Source organism: Urocitellus parryii, chromosome 9 (assembly GCF_045843805.1).
Source record: "Urocitellus parryii isolate mUroPar1 chromosome 9, mUroPar1.hap1, whole genome shotgun sequence".
Lineage (NCBI taxonomy): Eukaryota > Metazoa > Chordata > Mammalia > Rodentia > Sciuridae > Urocitellus > Urocitellus parryii.
The window spans coordinates 5,052,369-5,068,258 of NC_135539.1; the positions used below are offsets into that span (position 1 = coordinate 5,052,369).

Sequence of the window (15,890 nt, forward strand, 5' to 3'; positions counted from 1 at the left end):
GCCTGTGCTGATGTGGTTCCAGTGTCCCCAGAGCTCAGCTCAGGACTCAGCAGAGGTGGAATTGAAATGTGAGTGTAAAATACGAGATTGCAAATATTCAGTACAAGAAAAATGATGTCAGCCATTTTTATATTGACTATATGTTGAAATAATAATATACTAGAATGATTGACTCAAACGAGACAGAGCGTGGATTTACCTGCATTTTGCTGTTCTAATGTGGCTATGAGAACATTTTGAAGTGCCCACGTGGCTCGCCTTTGCAGCTGGAATTCTACTTTCCTCAAACAGTGCCCCCATGAGGGAGCTTTCAGAGCCGGATGTGCCCTCCCACTAACTCATTCCAAACTTTTTAAAACAAACAAATTCTGCCTTGCAGGGCTTTTGATTTCTGAGTTGCTATTGCTATTGCTCAATCAAGGACCTAGCTGGAGGCTCTGGTGCAAGAAGAACCAGAAGGGCTCCTCTCCCCAGGGGACAGCCAGGGGGCTCCACATAAGGATTGCCCCCCACCCCCACCATCTGTCTCCTGCTGCCTCCTGCCCAGAGCCCTCTGCCCAGGCCACCCAAGCTGCAGATCAGTCCCGCCCGGCCACTTGTCCACGGGTCTGCTGGGGAAGGCGGTGGAGCAGGAGGCGGAGGAAGGCGTGCAGAGGTACCTGGGTGAGAGTGCCACAGGTGTGACACGCAGAAGGCCAGTCATGGCGAGGCCAGGGCTGCTGCTCCTGCTCCTGCTCCTGGCTCTGCAGCCACTACAGCCCTCCTCACTGCCCAGGCCAGACACCACAGAGGGCAAGGTCACCATCGTGGGCCTGATCCTGTCTGCACTGGAGAGAGCCACCTTGTTCCTGGAGGAGAGGCTACCCGGAGTCAACCTGGACGGTGTGGTGGGGTTCCGGGTGCTAGAAGGTGCGTGAGCCCCATTCCCCAGGATGGTCACTGGGAAACCAGTTCTCCTTGTCACCTGCCTTGCTCTGACCCCTAGGGCCTCGTGACCACCTGGCGTGGGAATAGCCTGCTGTGGCTATAAAGAAAGGGGAGGGGTAGGAGCTGCTTTTCTTGGTTTTGGGGCTCAGCCCGCTGTTATCGAGTCTTTTGGAAGGAGGAAGGATTTAAAGGCAACATGAGCAAAGATTTGGAAATTATATTCTCAGAAGGAAATGATCCATTTGACAGCCCTTCCTGCCATACCGTGAACAAGGGCGGGGGGTGGGGGCGGGGGCGTGCAGAGAAAGCCTTTTACCAAGAAGGCCACTCCCCTGCATGAGGCTAAGCAGGAACTCTCTCAGGGTTCCTCTCAGCTTCCTCCACTTCCAGCCAAAGCCACCTGAAGGTCTTGAGAAAACAGCCAAGTGTTTGTTCAATTTCAAAATATAAAATCCTTAAGGAGAGGGCTGGAGACAGGCCAGCGCCAGCAGGGACACACATATCCACTGCAGCGAGCTCCTCCTGCAGGCCACCCTGACCAAAGCAACAAAGAGCCCCGGCTTGGCGGCAGCCAAGGCTGGGGGGAGGCATCCCCAGTCAGTCTCCTCTGTTTAAGGGTGCAGCTCTCTGCCCACCAGACCCAGGCAAGAGGTGCAGCCCGGGCAGTGCGCCTCCTCACAGCCCACCCCTGCTCCTCTAGGTAGGACCCTGAGGAGACCCAAGACCCTGTCCCCTCCCCTCCAATCCAGGAAAGAGACATACCCAGGGTCTCCTTCATCTGACCCCAGCCCTGTCTCAAACTCCTGTAGAAATCAATGAATTGACCCCAGGGCTGGCTTCCCCAGCAAGCACAGGAGGTGCAGGACCTGAACAGAACGTTTAGGGACCACGAAAATGTCTTAGGTGGTAAAGGAGCCCACACTGACCTAAAAGCAAAGGGTCCCTCAGCTGCCCCACCAGCCCTGAGCCCCTCCCTGGTTTCCCAGTAGGCAGCAGACCCCAAGTTCCTTAGTTAATACCAATGGCTAAATTTTATTAAGTGCTTACTTTGCAGGTGGGTAGTGCTACATCCTCACTACACATTAGATCATTTCATTCTTAACACCTCTCCCCAAGAAGTAATAACCGTCACTGTCCCCATTTCACAAATGAGAAAAGTGAAGCAGAGAGAAATCAAATGACTATTTCTGGTCACCCGATGCAAAAATGTTCAATCAGGACTTGAACCTTGAGACAGTGGGGCACTGCCTCAGAGACCAGGCTCTTGTCTGAAACATCTTCTATCCCTTGGAGCCCTACCCATCACTCAGATCCATGGCCAATACTGGCCCTGCCATAGCCTCTAAGCCCCCAAGGCAGAGGGACTCACGGCCAGCGTTAGCGCCGCCCACGGTGGTGGTGGGGGGGGGGCGTTGGGACGGCGCAGTGATCACAGTGATCACCTCTTCTCCCTCGCAGCGCAGCTTCGGGGTGTGCAGGAAGAGTGGGCGGCCGACCCCCTGCTGCGGCCCCTGAGCCTGCGCACCAGGCGGCTGGCGGACAAGCTGGCGGCTCTCCTGCGCAGATCCGTCTTCTACCTGGAGCTGAGTGACCCCAGATACCTTAGAGGTAATAGCGGAGCAGGCCCAGTGCGTCAGGAAGGCAGTGCTGGGGTGTTTGCTTCAATTCCCCTGGGCGGGCTCCTCCTGGTGGGGACAGGGAGGTTCTGCCACTGCCCCTTTTTGCCCAGCAAACTGCAGGCAGAGCTGGGAGTGTCCCAGTCACCCCTGACATGGATCCAGGGCCTTCTCCCACCCACACAGACAGGCAGGACATAGGCGAGGTCAGCACAGGCCCAGGCATGGCCCTTCATCCTGCACCAGAGGGGAGGTCTGGTCTGGACTGTTCCCCGGGGGAATTTCTAAAAGGGAAGGTGCTCCTTTGCCCCTGAAACCTTAGTGCTGTGCCAGCCACACAACAATGTCTTCTGCCTCCTAAGGCCAAGCGCTGTCCTTACCAGGCTTGAGGGACCCTTACAGAGGGACCCTTCCTAGAGTCTGGCCTCAGTTGTTCTGTCTCCAGATCAGTGGATCCTTTAGCTCAGACAGGATAGAAGCCAAACCCAGCCAACAAAGAGAAAGTAAGAATGACTTCTTGCATCAGTTCATACAGCAAGGGGCTGCCCCATAGGCAGAGGAGCAAGGAGGTCAGGATCCTAGTCTTGGGGCTAGAAGTTAATGTTCCCATGAACTATGTGCCATCTCTCCTTGCAGCTGCATCAGTTGGCACACAGTCAAAAATGTGTCTAAAATCATGTTAGGTCTGCTGCAAGGGCAGCAGTCGGGTCTGCATGCACCAGTTCTGTGCTTTCTTATGACTTCACCAGGGACTGAGCACTGTGGGGCGCTCCTGCAATCCCAGCGGCTTGGGAGACTGAGGCAGGAGGGTCAAAACTTCAGGGCTAGCTTCAGCAACTTACTGAGTCCCTAAGCAACTTACCAAGACCCTGTCTCCAAACAAAAAAATTTAAAAGGCTGGGATGTAGCTCAGTAGTAAAAGTGTCTTGGATTCAATCCCCAGAACCCCAAAAAGAAGTTGTTTGTTGGGGGCGGGGCACTTGTAAACCAGTTCCTCTCCAGGGTCCCCCTTCCTCACTCTCACTTGCCAGGGTGATGGGGGTCATGAGCCACTGCGCTCCCCATTCTGCAGGGCAGCCCAGCTAGCTGCAGGAGCAGCTTCCTGGCCCCTCTGCAGCTGAGTTCTCCATCCTCTTTTAATCCTTATGCACACACCCCTCAGAAATAAGAGCTGTCACCACATTACAGATGAAGAAGGCGAGATGGGAGCCCTGGGCCCTAGCACCGGCCCACCTGTCTTCCTGAAGTCGATCCAGGCTGCTGCCTGTGTTATCAGAGCTCCACCGTGTGACGGGATCCAAGGAGTCTGCCAGCACTTTCAGTGTGTCTAAGCTGTAGAGGGATGCCCTGGTGTCAATCAAAGCCTATCCCAACACTGCACCCATTGTTTAGGGAAAAAATGTCCTGGGGGTTTTGTGTGTCTGTATGGGAGTGATTGTGTGTGTGGTGTGTGGTATGTGTGTGGTGTGTGTGTGTTTTGTTTAAAAAGAGATTTGGGCCAGATCATAGCTGGGTCCACCCAGGAGCTTCTGGGGGATTCAAACACTGGCGGAGCAGAAGGCGGGCTCAGAGCCGAACTGGCAGCTACTATGGGCAGTGCCTGGGGCTACCCAGTTCCCCCTGTGGTGGGCTGGGTGGCCCAGGTGGCAGCGCTCTGGTGGCTCCCACCTCCCACCTCTCCCCTCTGCCAGAGTTCCGGCCGAGTCTCCAGCCCGGATTTTGGAAGCTGCCCCGCACCTGGACGCACACCAGCACCTCGCTGGTCTACCCCGCGCTGGAGCCCGAGGACTCCTTCTCAGAGGAAAGCAGCGATGCATGCCTGGTGCAGCTGCTGGGAACCGGGTGGGTGCCCGAGGACCCCACTGGATGAAAATTTCACTCACTCCCCACACCCCCAGGCTGCATCCAGGGAATTTATGCAAAAACACACACAGCTCATCCAAGAGTCAGCCCCACAATGCCTGGGGACTCCTTCCCCAGCCTGAAGTGTCCATGAGTCCCACTGCTCCAGGACAAAGCATCCGGCAGCTCCTGCCGCCCTGCCAGGTCCCAGTCCCCTAGGATCCAACCTCAGGGTCCTCTTTGCAGGCTCTCAAAGGCACCATCCACTCCACTGCAAAGCTTTTGCTCCAACCACTTGTCCGCCCCCTCACTCAGCCCTGTCCTCAGGGCCCACCCTGCCCCTGCACACTGCACACTTCGTACCTGGCCGTGGGCTCCCAGAACCTCTGTAGCTGTTTTACAGTCCTGTCTCCCTGAGGGGCTTCGGGTCTGCGGGTCTGTAGGTCTGGGAAGGCAGGGCTGAGCCTGAGCTCACTAGCCATTTTATTCTGCTGTGGGGTGGACTTGGAGCAAGTGCCAGGGCAGCACTCCCTCCAGTGCAGGGTCGCAGAGCAGAATGGGCAGCGAGTGCCCCCTCCTCTCAGCATCCTTCAGAGAGGGGTTGGGCCAGGCCACAGCTGGGTCCACCCAGGAGCAGTGCTGTGGTGAGGGTCCCACCCCTGCTACCTCTCTTTATGAGGCAGGTTTGTCATAGGGTGCAGGAGCATTTGGGGCCCAGAACCCCAGGCTGCCTAGATCCGAGAGTCCGTTGTTTAGGGCCATGATGGGAAAGATGTCATTTGAGGACTCCACAGAGTCATAGAAGTCTCAGCCATTGGTGGCTTTCCAAACTCAAGACAGCTCCAACATGCTGTTCCCTGAGGTAGAGGTACAGATTTAGGAGATCAAGACACTGGACACCTGTATTTTATTTGGCACCCGCTGTGCCCAGCCTGGAGCCTACTAAGGCTCATACAATAGGCTGGGGGATCGGCCGGGGCAGACCTGGTGGCAATGGAGCACCACCCTTAACAGACGCGGCTGCACTCCCCAGGAACAGCAGCCAGCCCTGTAGGATCCCAGACTTCTGCAGGACACTCGTGACCCAGCCCAACTGCTCAGGCTACAGGCTGTCCCACCAGCTGCTCTTCTTCCTCTGGGCCAGAATGGTGAGTGTCAGAGGGGACAGGAGGGAAGACAAGAAGGGCTCACGGCAGGTAGTGTGTCTGCTGCATGCCAGGAAATTAAGTGGCTTTTTGGATTTGTGCCTCAGCCCTCAGGAGGGAGAGGTGAGAGTCAGCTGCCACCTTGGGCTCCATCGATGAGCCGATTAGATGGTGATGGGTGGGGATGGACTGGGGACTCTGCTGGCCTGACAGAGAGACAGCCTTGCATGCTGAGCTGGATCTGAGGACCTCAGAAAAACAGAGAGAGAGAATAAAATAGAGGAGGCGGGGAGGAACCCTGCAAAGGACAAGTGAGGGGAAGAGGACGCTCCCTGCAGGAGAGACCAAGCCAGGCCCCTGGTGAGTGGCAGCAGTGTCCTTCACCAGGGCCAGCAGGGAGAGGGAGCCGGGAGAGGTGGCCTTGCTGTGGTTGTGGTGTGCCCCACCCTGGAAATTCCTTGACAATTTCTATGGTAAAATGACGCTAGGGAACAACTTGAAATACCAGTGAGGCTAAGGCTTTTATATTCCTTTGTTTGTTTTAGCCTGTTTTTCAAAACACTTGAACTTGGAGGAAAGGAGAGCGGGTTTTAGAGGGTGTAACCCAAGGCTTGCAGGGTGGGGAAAGGTGCCCAGCAACCCCAGCAGCTCTCCCCCACCCCCCACCCCCAGTGTCTCGGCCTCCGGGATGCACAGCAGCCCCTGTGGTCATGGAGCTGGGCAGACGTGTTCTAGGTCTGGGGGGCTCCTGTCCTTGGGGTCCTGAGGACTGAAACCTGGGAGAAGGGACATCCAGCTCCACCTCTTCCACACCCAACATCCTTCCAAACCTCAGAATTATAATCATAATAATGATAAAAATGCTAAAAAAATGTTTCTTTAAGGGCCTGGGGTCACAATTCAGTAGTAGGCTGTGTGCTTAATGTGTGTGACCCCTGGGTTCAGCACACATTGATGTGGAAAATTAGAGCTAATGATCTTCATTCCGAAAATGTTAGTGCCCAGGAGTCCTTGGTTTGATGGGGATTTTTTAAATTAACATTTCTTTGCAAGCTGCTACAGATCCATGTTATTAGATTCAACAGGTAAAAAGTCAATCTCACCATTGCAACAGAAGGTTCTAGAGCCTGTTCTCGATTCCTGTTCTTCTCTTCCTGTGCTGGAGAATCAACCGCCAGGTCCAGGGCCTGTGTTTGAGTAGCCCTGAAGCTGCCCTAGGGGTTAGTCCCTGATTGCCCCACAAGGGAGCGTTTGCAGCATGCCTTCTGGGGTGTTGTCCACCCAAGCCAGAGACCCTCTAGTGCCGTTCCTAGTGACCTTTTCCTCTCTGATGACCTTAAGGCAGAGCCAGGCCCCAGCCCAGAGCTTTCAGGCCTCAGTGATGGAGCAGGCTGAGAGAGAGGGTGGAGAAGGAGAAAAGTGGTGGAAGGAGAAGTCCTGGCCCAGACACAGCCCTCAAGACATCTCAGAACTGCGAGTTGAGTGTGTGTGTGTTCCCTGTCCCTGGTGTTTGTCCCCAGCAAGGATGCACAGAGGGACTGTTCCACCAGAGTCAGCACTACATCAGTGTCTTCTGTGCCAACATGATGGAGCTGAACCGAAGAGCTGAGGCCATCGGATACGCCTACCCCACCAGGGACCTCTTCATGGAAAACAGTGCGCTGGCCTTCTGCCCTCAGGATAAAGCAGGGAGTTCATGGGTGGTCAGACCCACACGTACACACACGTTCTCTCTCTCTCTCTCTCTCTCTCTCTCTCTCTCTCTCTCTCTCTCTCTCTCTCTCACGCACACACACACACACACACACACACACGAGTAGGATTGCCAAGTTAAACAAAAATACAAAGTGCCAAGTTAAATATGCACTTCAAATAAGCAGTGGATAAACTTTGGTATAAGTATATCCTAAATATCACATGGGATATACTAAAAATGTGTTCGTTGTTTATCAGAAACTCAGATGTAGCTGAACATCTTATCTCACTGCGTGACCACTTCCTTCCCCCAAGAGCTGTCCCAATGACAGAGCTCACGAAGTAATCCCAGTGACTCAGGAGACTGAGGCAGGAAGATCACTTTCCAGGTCAACCTCAGCAGTTTAGCAAGGCAATAAGCAAACTAGTGAAACCCTGTCTCAAGATAAAAAAAAGGAAAGGGCTGGGGATGTATTCCAGAGGTCAAGCTCCCCTGGGTTCAGTCCCAGTAAAATAAAAAAGAGATGGGGAGGGAGGGGGAGAGAGAAAATGGAAAAAAGAAAACAGACCCCAAAGCCTAGAGATGAGGCAGGGAGGAGCCCCTGGTGGCCACTCGTTGGCTCCGTTGTCCAACTCCCTCCCTGTGATCAAGACCCGAAGTGGAGCAGGACCCCGGCCTGGGGGCCCCTCCAGGGGGGTCTCTGGCTGCCTCCTTCCCGCCCCTGTGTGGCCTGCATACCTCCTGCTCTTCCTCCCCTGTGGTGGCCCTGGAGAGGGGAAGGAGCTGGCCTGGGGGCAGGTCTGCAGAGGGCCCCCTGTTTGCTTCCAGTCATGCTCGGTGGAATCAGCGGCTTCTCCGACTTCTACAAGCTCCGGTGGCTGGAGGCCATTCTCAGCTGGCAGAGGCCTCGGGAGGGATGCTTCGGGAAGCCTGGTGAGCTGCACGGCTGTCCTGGCCGGGAGGGACCCGTTTCAGGTGGGAAAGGACGTGTTGGTGCTGGGGCACCGGAGAGGTCGTGGCATGCCTGTGCTGGCGTGGGCTCTCACACAGGCAGAAATGGGCTTGGAGCTTTGGAAGCCAAAGTTTTGCAGGTTGTGAGGCAGTCCCCCACTTGGTCGGGCCTGCATCAGCCACCTCAGCAGAGGGGATTCTGTGTGCTGGGGACGAGCAAGGAAAGGCACAGAGGGCCTGAGGGTCTTGTTGTATCAGCAAAGTCAACCAGGTACCGGTGCTTACTGAGCACCTGCTCGGGGGCCCACCCTGGGCTCCGGGGGACATTGGGGCCTGAAGGAAAGAGGCAGAAACCTCCTCAGCATCCACTAAGTGAAGCAGTGACCAGTGACCAGTGAGGAAAGAGAGGGACCCGGGAAGGTTCTGTGGGCAGCGGGGGAGGGGAAGCTCCTGGGAGGAGGCGGTGCACCTCAGAGCTGAGCGGCCCAGGGCTCAGGCTGTAGGTGGCCCCTGCCAGCCCCTCGGCCTTTGGAGTACGTCATTTTGCTCTAGGCCCAAGTCTCTTCCTCTGTAAATAAATGCGATCACCAGCCACCTTCCCAAGTGTGAAAGGACAGACAGGACCCACACTGAGGCTCCCAGGAAACGCTGGTGTCCTCCTGAGAAGCTTGGGATCCCCAAAGAAGCAAACACTTTTGAAATAAGGGGATGTGGTTTTTAGGACGGAGTTGATGGACTGAGAAGTCCCCACGCCCCAGACCTCCACAGGGAGCAGGTCGGGGCAGGAACTTGTGTTTTTCATAAGCACGTCCATCGTACCCCGGGGACGGTTGGGAACTACAGTTTGAGAAATCATCAGTCGAGGCCACATGAAAGGATCTGCAGACAGGTGCAGGAAGAAGCTTCTAGCATAGCCTCAGAATTCCAGAGAAGATCTGAACAGCTTGCGTTGTTAAGAGGGATGAAGTTTATTAAGTAACGTTTAAAACTGTGTCTCTTCTCCAGCTGCCAAGGAGGAGGACCCCCCCACGGCCCCTCCACGCCACCCGCACGTTCTAAGAGTGAAGAGGAGAGAGAAGCAATTCACAGGTAACAGCGCCCACGGGCCTTGGCGTGAAGACAGGGCACCCTAGAAAGCCGAGGCAGACGCCCGTTCTCCTCTAGCACAGGTGCCCTCGGTGGGAAAAGGCCCCTGCACACTGAGGCCCTGGGCGCCAGGCCTCCGTGTCCAGGAGCAAAGGGAAGGGTGGGCCTCGCGCATCATCTCCTCTCAGGAAGTGGGGTCCAGAGACACTGTGTCCAGTTAGAAGAACGTGAGGGGCACTCACGGCCTGTTGAAGATCACAGAGGTTCCCCACTTGGTCAGGTCTGCGCAGGAGACTAGAACCTGCATCAGCCACATCAACAGAGGGGATTCTGTGTCCTGAGGTTGAGCAAGGAAAGGCAGAGAGGGCCTGAGAGCCAGTGGACAAGTGAACGGACAGGCCTGGTGGCCCTGGAGCCTGGTGACCCCAGAGCTGCCCCAAGTTACGCCTGTTGTCCAGGGCTGTGAGGGACAGTGCCCCTCTCCCACCAGTGTCCTGGCTGTGGTGAGATCGTAGGGTGGGCCCAGCAGTGTGGAGAAGACCGAGAGCAGAATGTGCTCGGGGAGAAGACAAGGAAAACCGTGGAGGGAAGAGGGGTAGGAATAAAAACTGCAAAGTTTGCAAGGCAAAACCAGGGCGGGGGGTGGACTAGTCAGCCCTCAGCTAGGTCTCCAGTGGACCCTGGTAAAGAATTCCAGCCACCAAATGTCTGTCCATCAGCCCTGACGTGGCCTCAGCATCTTCCCACAGGTAGCCAAGGGGGGGGAGAGAGACTCAAGCCCAAAGAGCCCATTTTGTGGCCACCATCAAAGTCGCACAGGAAGAGAGAGGTTCCCTGGCCAGGCCTGCCTAACAGAGGAACTGGGGGCTGCCTGTGTCCAGGCTAGCAGGGGGCTCTGGTCCCTCCCCAAATAGCTGCTTGTCCCCAGAGACTGACAGCCTGATTGTGGCACTGTCCTGAGGGCCAGAAAGAGCAACAGAAATCCCAAAGCCCCAGGCCTTTCCACGGCCTAGGAAAGGCCCAGGAGTGGCTTGATCCCAGTGGCTCAGGAGGCTGAGGCAGGAGGACAGGTCGTGAGTTCAGGGCCACCCCAGCAATTTAGCCAGTTTCAAAATAAAAACTAAAAAGGGCTGGGGGCATGGCTGGGTGGCACAGCACCCCTGGGTTCTGCCCCAGTACCCAAACCAGAAAGGTCTCCCTGGAGCGGGATCTGGACCAGGGTGGGGCCTCAGGTCAGATCCCACCTGGCTGAGAAGGAGGTTCCCCCACAAAAGGAGAGTCCTCCCAAGACGAGCAGCCAGGATTCACTCCTGTACTCTTAGGTCAGCTGGGAGGGGGGGACGAGCTGGCCCGTCACTGCAGGGGCCTGGCAGCCCCCAGTCCGCAGCAGGGGGATGGGTGGGTGCCAGCCCAGCAAGGCAGGTCTGACAGGGCACCGAAGCCTCCCAGGGCGCCAGGCGAGCTGGCTGGGGCACGTCTGGGCAGCGCTCCTGCTGGCGTGTTGAAGAAAGAGCCAGCAGTCAGCAGGGCCCCTCTCCTGCAGATGGCTGCTCCTGCCACAGCACAGCCGTGGCGGTCGCAGCCCTGGGGGGCTTCCTGTATGTCCTGGCGGAATCCCCACCGGCAAAGGGAGAGCTGCGTCTGTCCACCAGACCACCGCTGAGCGGCTCCTAGGATGGACGCTCCCCCTGCTTCCTGCAGGATGAACAGGCCCCTCCAGCCTTTCCGTGGGTCTTGGGGCCGAGGCCACATCCTGAGAAGGAGGCAGCCGAGGAAACCGACAGCAGGAAACTGTCACTATCTGGGGTTGTCTGAAGCCCTGAGTGAGCAGGGCAGGGAAGGCAGGGCACGTGAATACATTTAGAGCACCATCCTGAGTTGAGTCTCGTTGTTCTGTCTCCAGCAGCCTCTCGGGTCTCTGGTCTCTGTTTCTAGTCTCCAGTTTCACTCAAGGAGAATTCTAGGGAGTCATTGCTTCAGTCTGCTTTCTACTACTCTAACAGAATACCCTAGACAGGGTGATTTATAAACCACAGAAGTTTATTTGTTCTATAGTTCTGGAGGCTGGAAAATCCAAGGGAATGGAGTGGGCATCTAGTGCCATGTCATAACACAGCAGAAGGCAAGGTGGCATGTGTGAGAGGGACAGAGGGGGGACTAACACCGCCAGGTCACGATGCCACATCATCATGCATCATACACCAGCAGTGGGCAGCAGTGTGGCTCTGTGCCCAGGCTGCCTGGCTTCAAACCCCAGCTCTGTGTGCTTGAGAAAGTCACGAGCTTCTCTGTGACTCGGTCTCCTCCTCAGTGACATTGGGACAGCCCCACCCTGCGGCAAGGATGATGTGAGTAGCAGTCTGAGAGCAGCGCCCACCCCATGCTGGGAGCCAGGTGCTACCTGCTGCACAGAGGGCCAAGTGACAGGGCTCCTCAGCCTCCCACTCCCAGCCCCAGGTCCTTCCGTCTTCTGACTCAGCACACGAGCCAGAGCTCAGACCTGGCTTAGCCTTTGAGAGCAGAACTCAGGACTGTGGCCCAGCCGCCATCTGGGAGCTGCGACGGGTGGTGCACAGAACGTGTGGCACCTCCACTCCAGGGGGGAAGCCTAGCCAACAGCCCTGTCCTCGGGCTGGAAGGCTTTCAGTGCATCCTGTGCTGGCCACCCTGACAGCCCCACTCCTGCCACGCCCAGCTCCACAGCCGGTGGTGGAGGCAGGGGGAGGCCCTCCTAAACCTCAGCAGTCTGCCCTGGACACTGCCCCACCGTGGTGTTTAAGCCGGTGGGCCCCGAGCATCCTGCTCCTGAAGAGTGCCTTCTTTTGAGGCACTTGTTGTCTTAGGGAACCAGAAGCCAGAATCCGTGCCCCTTGGCCCCCCAGTGCTTGGAGGATTTCTCTCTGTTGCCTTGCAAGAGATGTGACCGTGCCAGGAGTCAGCTGCACATTTGGGGCCAACCACGCCCACCCCATCCTTCCTGAATGGGGCGTGGACATCCCTGGGGCCTGACTGCTGCACTTCAGGAGGCTTTAGTTACCAAACGGGGCAGGAGGTGACCACAGGCGAACCTGCGCTTCAGTCACCTTCAGGAAAAGGGAGTCCTAATGGAAGAAAAATGCCTGAGACACACCCCCCGGATGACCACCTCCCCTTGAACCACCTTTGTCACCAGTGGTGCTGAAAGGGCACAGACGAGGCAGAGGAGTCCTCTCACCTCTCCTTGAACACCGCGTAGACCTGAGGCTTCCTGTCCTGTGTTCAGATGTGCTCGTCCCACCTGCCACCACCCCTCCCTACGTGGGTTTCTCAGTGTGTGGCCTGTGGCCACCTCCATCAGAATCACCTGGGGGATCGAGCAAGACTGCAGATTCCTGGGCCCTCTTCTAGCCAGCCAGGAAGGACCTGGGACGTGCATGTCTGGCCGGCTCCCCAGAATGCTGGGGCTCACCAAGGTTGAGACGGCAGGCTCCCCAGGGCTTGGAGCTGTATGACAGGATGTGGCAGACAGACAGAACACCTCTACTTAGCATGGGGCGGTGGCCCGGTCACTGTACAGCCTTCCCCTTCACACCCTCCTCCCACTCCTTTATGGAGCATGCCTTTTACAAGCTGCACTGTGTCCCCCCAAATTCATATGCTCAGGTCCTGACCCCCAGGACCGCAGAACAGACTGCATTTGAAAACAGGGTTTTGGCAGAGATCATTAGTTAAGATGAGGTCGCACTGAGGTAGGAGACCCCTAATCCAGTGTGACCGCTGGATTTAGGAAAGGGGGGCATTTGGGCACCGAAGCGACACACAGAGAAAGCCCCAGGAGAAGCAGGCGGGGACCAGGTGGAGCTCGGCAGCACTTCTGCCAGCCAGGGATCCTTGAGAGGCAGGATGGGAAAGATCCTCCCCAGCCCCCAGGAGGAGCCAACATGGCAACACCTTCATCGCTTGACTTCTAGCCTCCAGGACTCTGAGGCCACACAACGCTGTGGCTGAGGCCGTACAGACTATGGCGGTCCCTGGTACGGCAGCCCCAGCAAACTCACTGGGCATCAGGAGCAGCTAGGTCCCTGCAACTCACACCTGATACAAAGCCCCCTTCTGATTTGTTCACAGACTGGCCTTTGTTAAAATGACTGACGCTAGCTGGGCATGGTGGTGCACGCCTGTAATCCCAAAGCTCAGGAGGCTGAGGCAGGAGGATTGCAAAATCAAGGCCAGCCTTAGCAATTTAGCAAGGCCGTATTTCAATAAATAAATAAATAGGGGCTGAGATTGTGGCTCAGAGGTAAAGCACTTGCCTCCCATGCATGGGGCCCTGGGACTGATCCTCAACACCACACACACACAAAATAAAGATATTGTGTCTATCTACAACTAAAAAAGTATTTAAAAATAAATAAATAAGGGCTGGGGATGTGGCTCAGTACTCTGGGTTCAATCCCAGGTACAAAAAAAAAATCTTCCGGGGGTCCCTGGGGGAGGGAGGGGGAGGGGAGAGGGAGGCCGTGCTTGGCTTGCACACCCCACTCCAGCCTCTGCCATGTCTTCATGTGGCCTTTTTCTCTCTGTGTGTCTCGGTTGCTTCTCATAAGGACACCAATCAGATTGGTGTCCGCTCCATCCCAGTGTGACCTCATCTTAACTGATTATGTCTGCAAAGTTCCAATATTCAAATAAGGTCTTACCAGAGGTTCTGGCACCTGACCCTGTCACACACTGGATCACAACAGTGGCCCCCAGAGGGGCCTGGCATTGATGGTACTGTGGACAGAGGGGCCTGGCCCACTAGGCTGGCCAGGGCTCCTAGGATGGCCACACATGGCCCAGGCACCCAGGCCCTGTCTAACCTGGACACTGTCATGGGACAAGAGCCCTGAGAGGCTCTTGCCCCCAGGGCCGGCTCCAAGGCTTCATCAGGACCCTGCAGAGGGTCCTGGGCTGCTTTAACCCTCTGTACTCGCCACCTTTTGTGAGCTAACTATGCCATTAACTTAGGCAAAACATGTCTTTCCACAATGTCAGAGTTCATCAAATGACAAATTCACAGGCGGGAAGCAGGTGTGGGTCAGCTGGTAGTCATAAACTGGACAAACAGGTCTTCCAATCTTAATTTTTGTGTGTGTGTGGTACCAGGGATTGAACTCAGGGGCACTCAACCACTAGGCCACATCCCCAGCCCATTTTTGTATTTTATTAGAGATAGGGTCTCACTGAGTTGCTTAGCGACTCACTAAATTGCTGAGACTGGCTTTGAACTTGCGATTCTCCTGCCTCTGCCTTCAGAGCAGCTGGGATTACAGGCGTGTGCCTCCACGCCTGGCCTCCAATCTTAATTTCTAATATGTACAACGTTCAAGTCACACATCGTACGTACTTCACACAGTGACATATAAATGGGTCACAGAAACACTAAGAAAGGGTTAAGGCAGCCGCAGGGTGACAGGATGCTGAGCACAGGCAGAGAGAGATATGAGTGCAGAGTCACTGTAGGTGGCCAGATAAGGGTTTTAACAAGGCAGGTCCGCAGAGTGCTCAAAGCAGAGGGTCCTGACAGGTGGCAGTCTCCGTTTCAGAAAACTGAAAATTGAAGTGGGTCACGCGTGGTCATCACAGGCAGGAGAAAGCACGTTCTGCTAAAGCCTGATAGGGACAAGAAATCAGAAGTTCATCCCTGTGGCGATTATCCTGGGCAAGTCTCATAAGGAGTGACCAGGTAACAGGGTTAGGGGATGCTGTGATCAGCTTAAGGGTCTTAGTGAGGGATTCACATCTGCTGACGGTGAAAAGCTCAACTTGGGTGGGTTCCTGATTTGGGACGTCCCTGTGTGCAGCTACTCCTTGGTTTAGTTTGACAAGTTGGTACATATATGTTATTCATCAATTTGCACTTGTGATTGTACAGGCAGATGGTGGTTGTTTACTTGTAGAAAAAAGTGTGGAGTCATCCTACCTTAGCTCGTACTCAAAATGGAGGAGCTCATAGCAAACTAGTGTTTTACAAAATGAAATACAAAGGTTTAGGCACAGCTGAAGGCCACTGTTCTAAACATAAGAGTACCTTCAAGCAGGGCAGGCCTGCACTTTCACATTCATTTTACTTTTCCTTTTTTTTTGGGGGGGGTGCTGGGGAGTAAACCCAGGGTGGGGACAGAACACAGGGCACTTTCCCACTGAGCTACCTCCACAGTACTTTTTATTTTTTGAGGCAGGCTCTTGCTAAGGTTCTCAAACTTGTGAACCTCCTGTCTCAGCTTCTGGGATTATAGGTGTGCATCATCATGCCCTCCTGAAATTTTAAATATTTTTTTATAGCAAGGACCCTATGTTTTTGTGGTACACAAGGTTCCACAAATAATGTAGCTGACCTTGCCTGTCTCTCATCAAAAATGCCCAGGTCATGAGTCAAAGCCAGGATGAGGAAGTGTTCTAGGTTAAGGGAGACCAAAGAGGATAACTAAATGCAGCTCCCACCTGGATCCTGGATTGGGATGGAGGGACAGTTACAAAGGACATTACAGGGACAACTGGCAAAATTTGAAGATGAACTAGGGATTAAACAATATAAGTATTATCAATGCAAAACGTCCTAATTTCACTTGTCCAGCAGCACACGCCTGTAATCCCAGCAGTTTG

General features: G+C 55.2%; 1 protein-coding gene across 1 annotated transcript; it reads left to right on the plus strand.

Annotated features, from left to right (window-relative positions):
* Window positions 1-262: 262 nt before the first annotated feature.
* Window positions 263-11,096, plus strand: C9H16orf89 (chromosome 9 C16orf89 homolog). The gene is made up of 8 exons (XM_026385451.2): window positions 263-909; window positions 2,386-2,535; window positions 4,235-4,385; window positions 5,419-5,533; window positions 7,051-7,186; window positions 8,055-8,159; window positions 9,183-9,266; window positions 10,807-11,096. The coding sequence occupies exons 1-8, from the start codon at window positions 702-704 to the stop codon at window positions 10,935-10,937; spliced, it is 1,080 nt and encodes a 359-aa protein (XP_026241236.2). The 5' UTR covers window positions 263-701; the 3' UTR covers window positions 10,938-11,096.
* Window positions 11,097-15,890: the final 4,794 nt, after the last annotated feature.

What these genes read in the sequence shown, in the direction of transcription:
- C9H16orf89 (XM_026385451.2), top strand. Translation starts at nt 702, where the DNA reads ATGGCGAGGCCAGGGCTGCTGCTCCTGCTCCTGCTCCTGGCTCTGCAG. An exon ending in GGGGTTCCGGGTGCTAGAAG is followed by an intron (nt 910 to 2,385) that starts GTGCGTGAGCCC and finishes TCTCCCTCGCAG; the next exon opens with CGCAGCTTCGGGGTGTGCAG. An exon ending in GGACCTCTTCATGGAAAACA is followed by an intron (nt 7,187 to 8,054) that starts GTGCGCTGGCCT and finishes GTTTGCTTCCAG; the next exon opens with TCATGCTCGGTGGAATCAGC.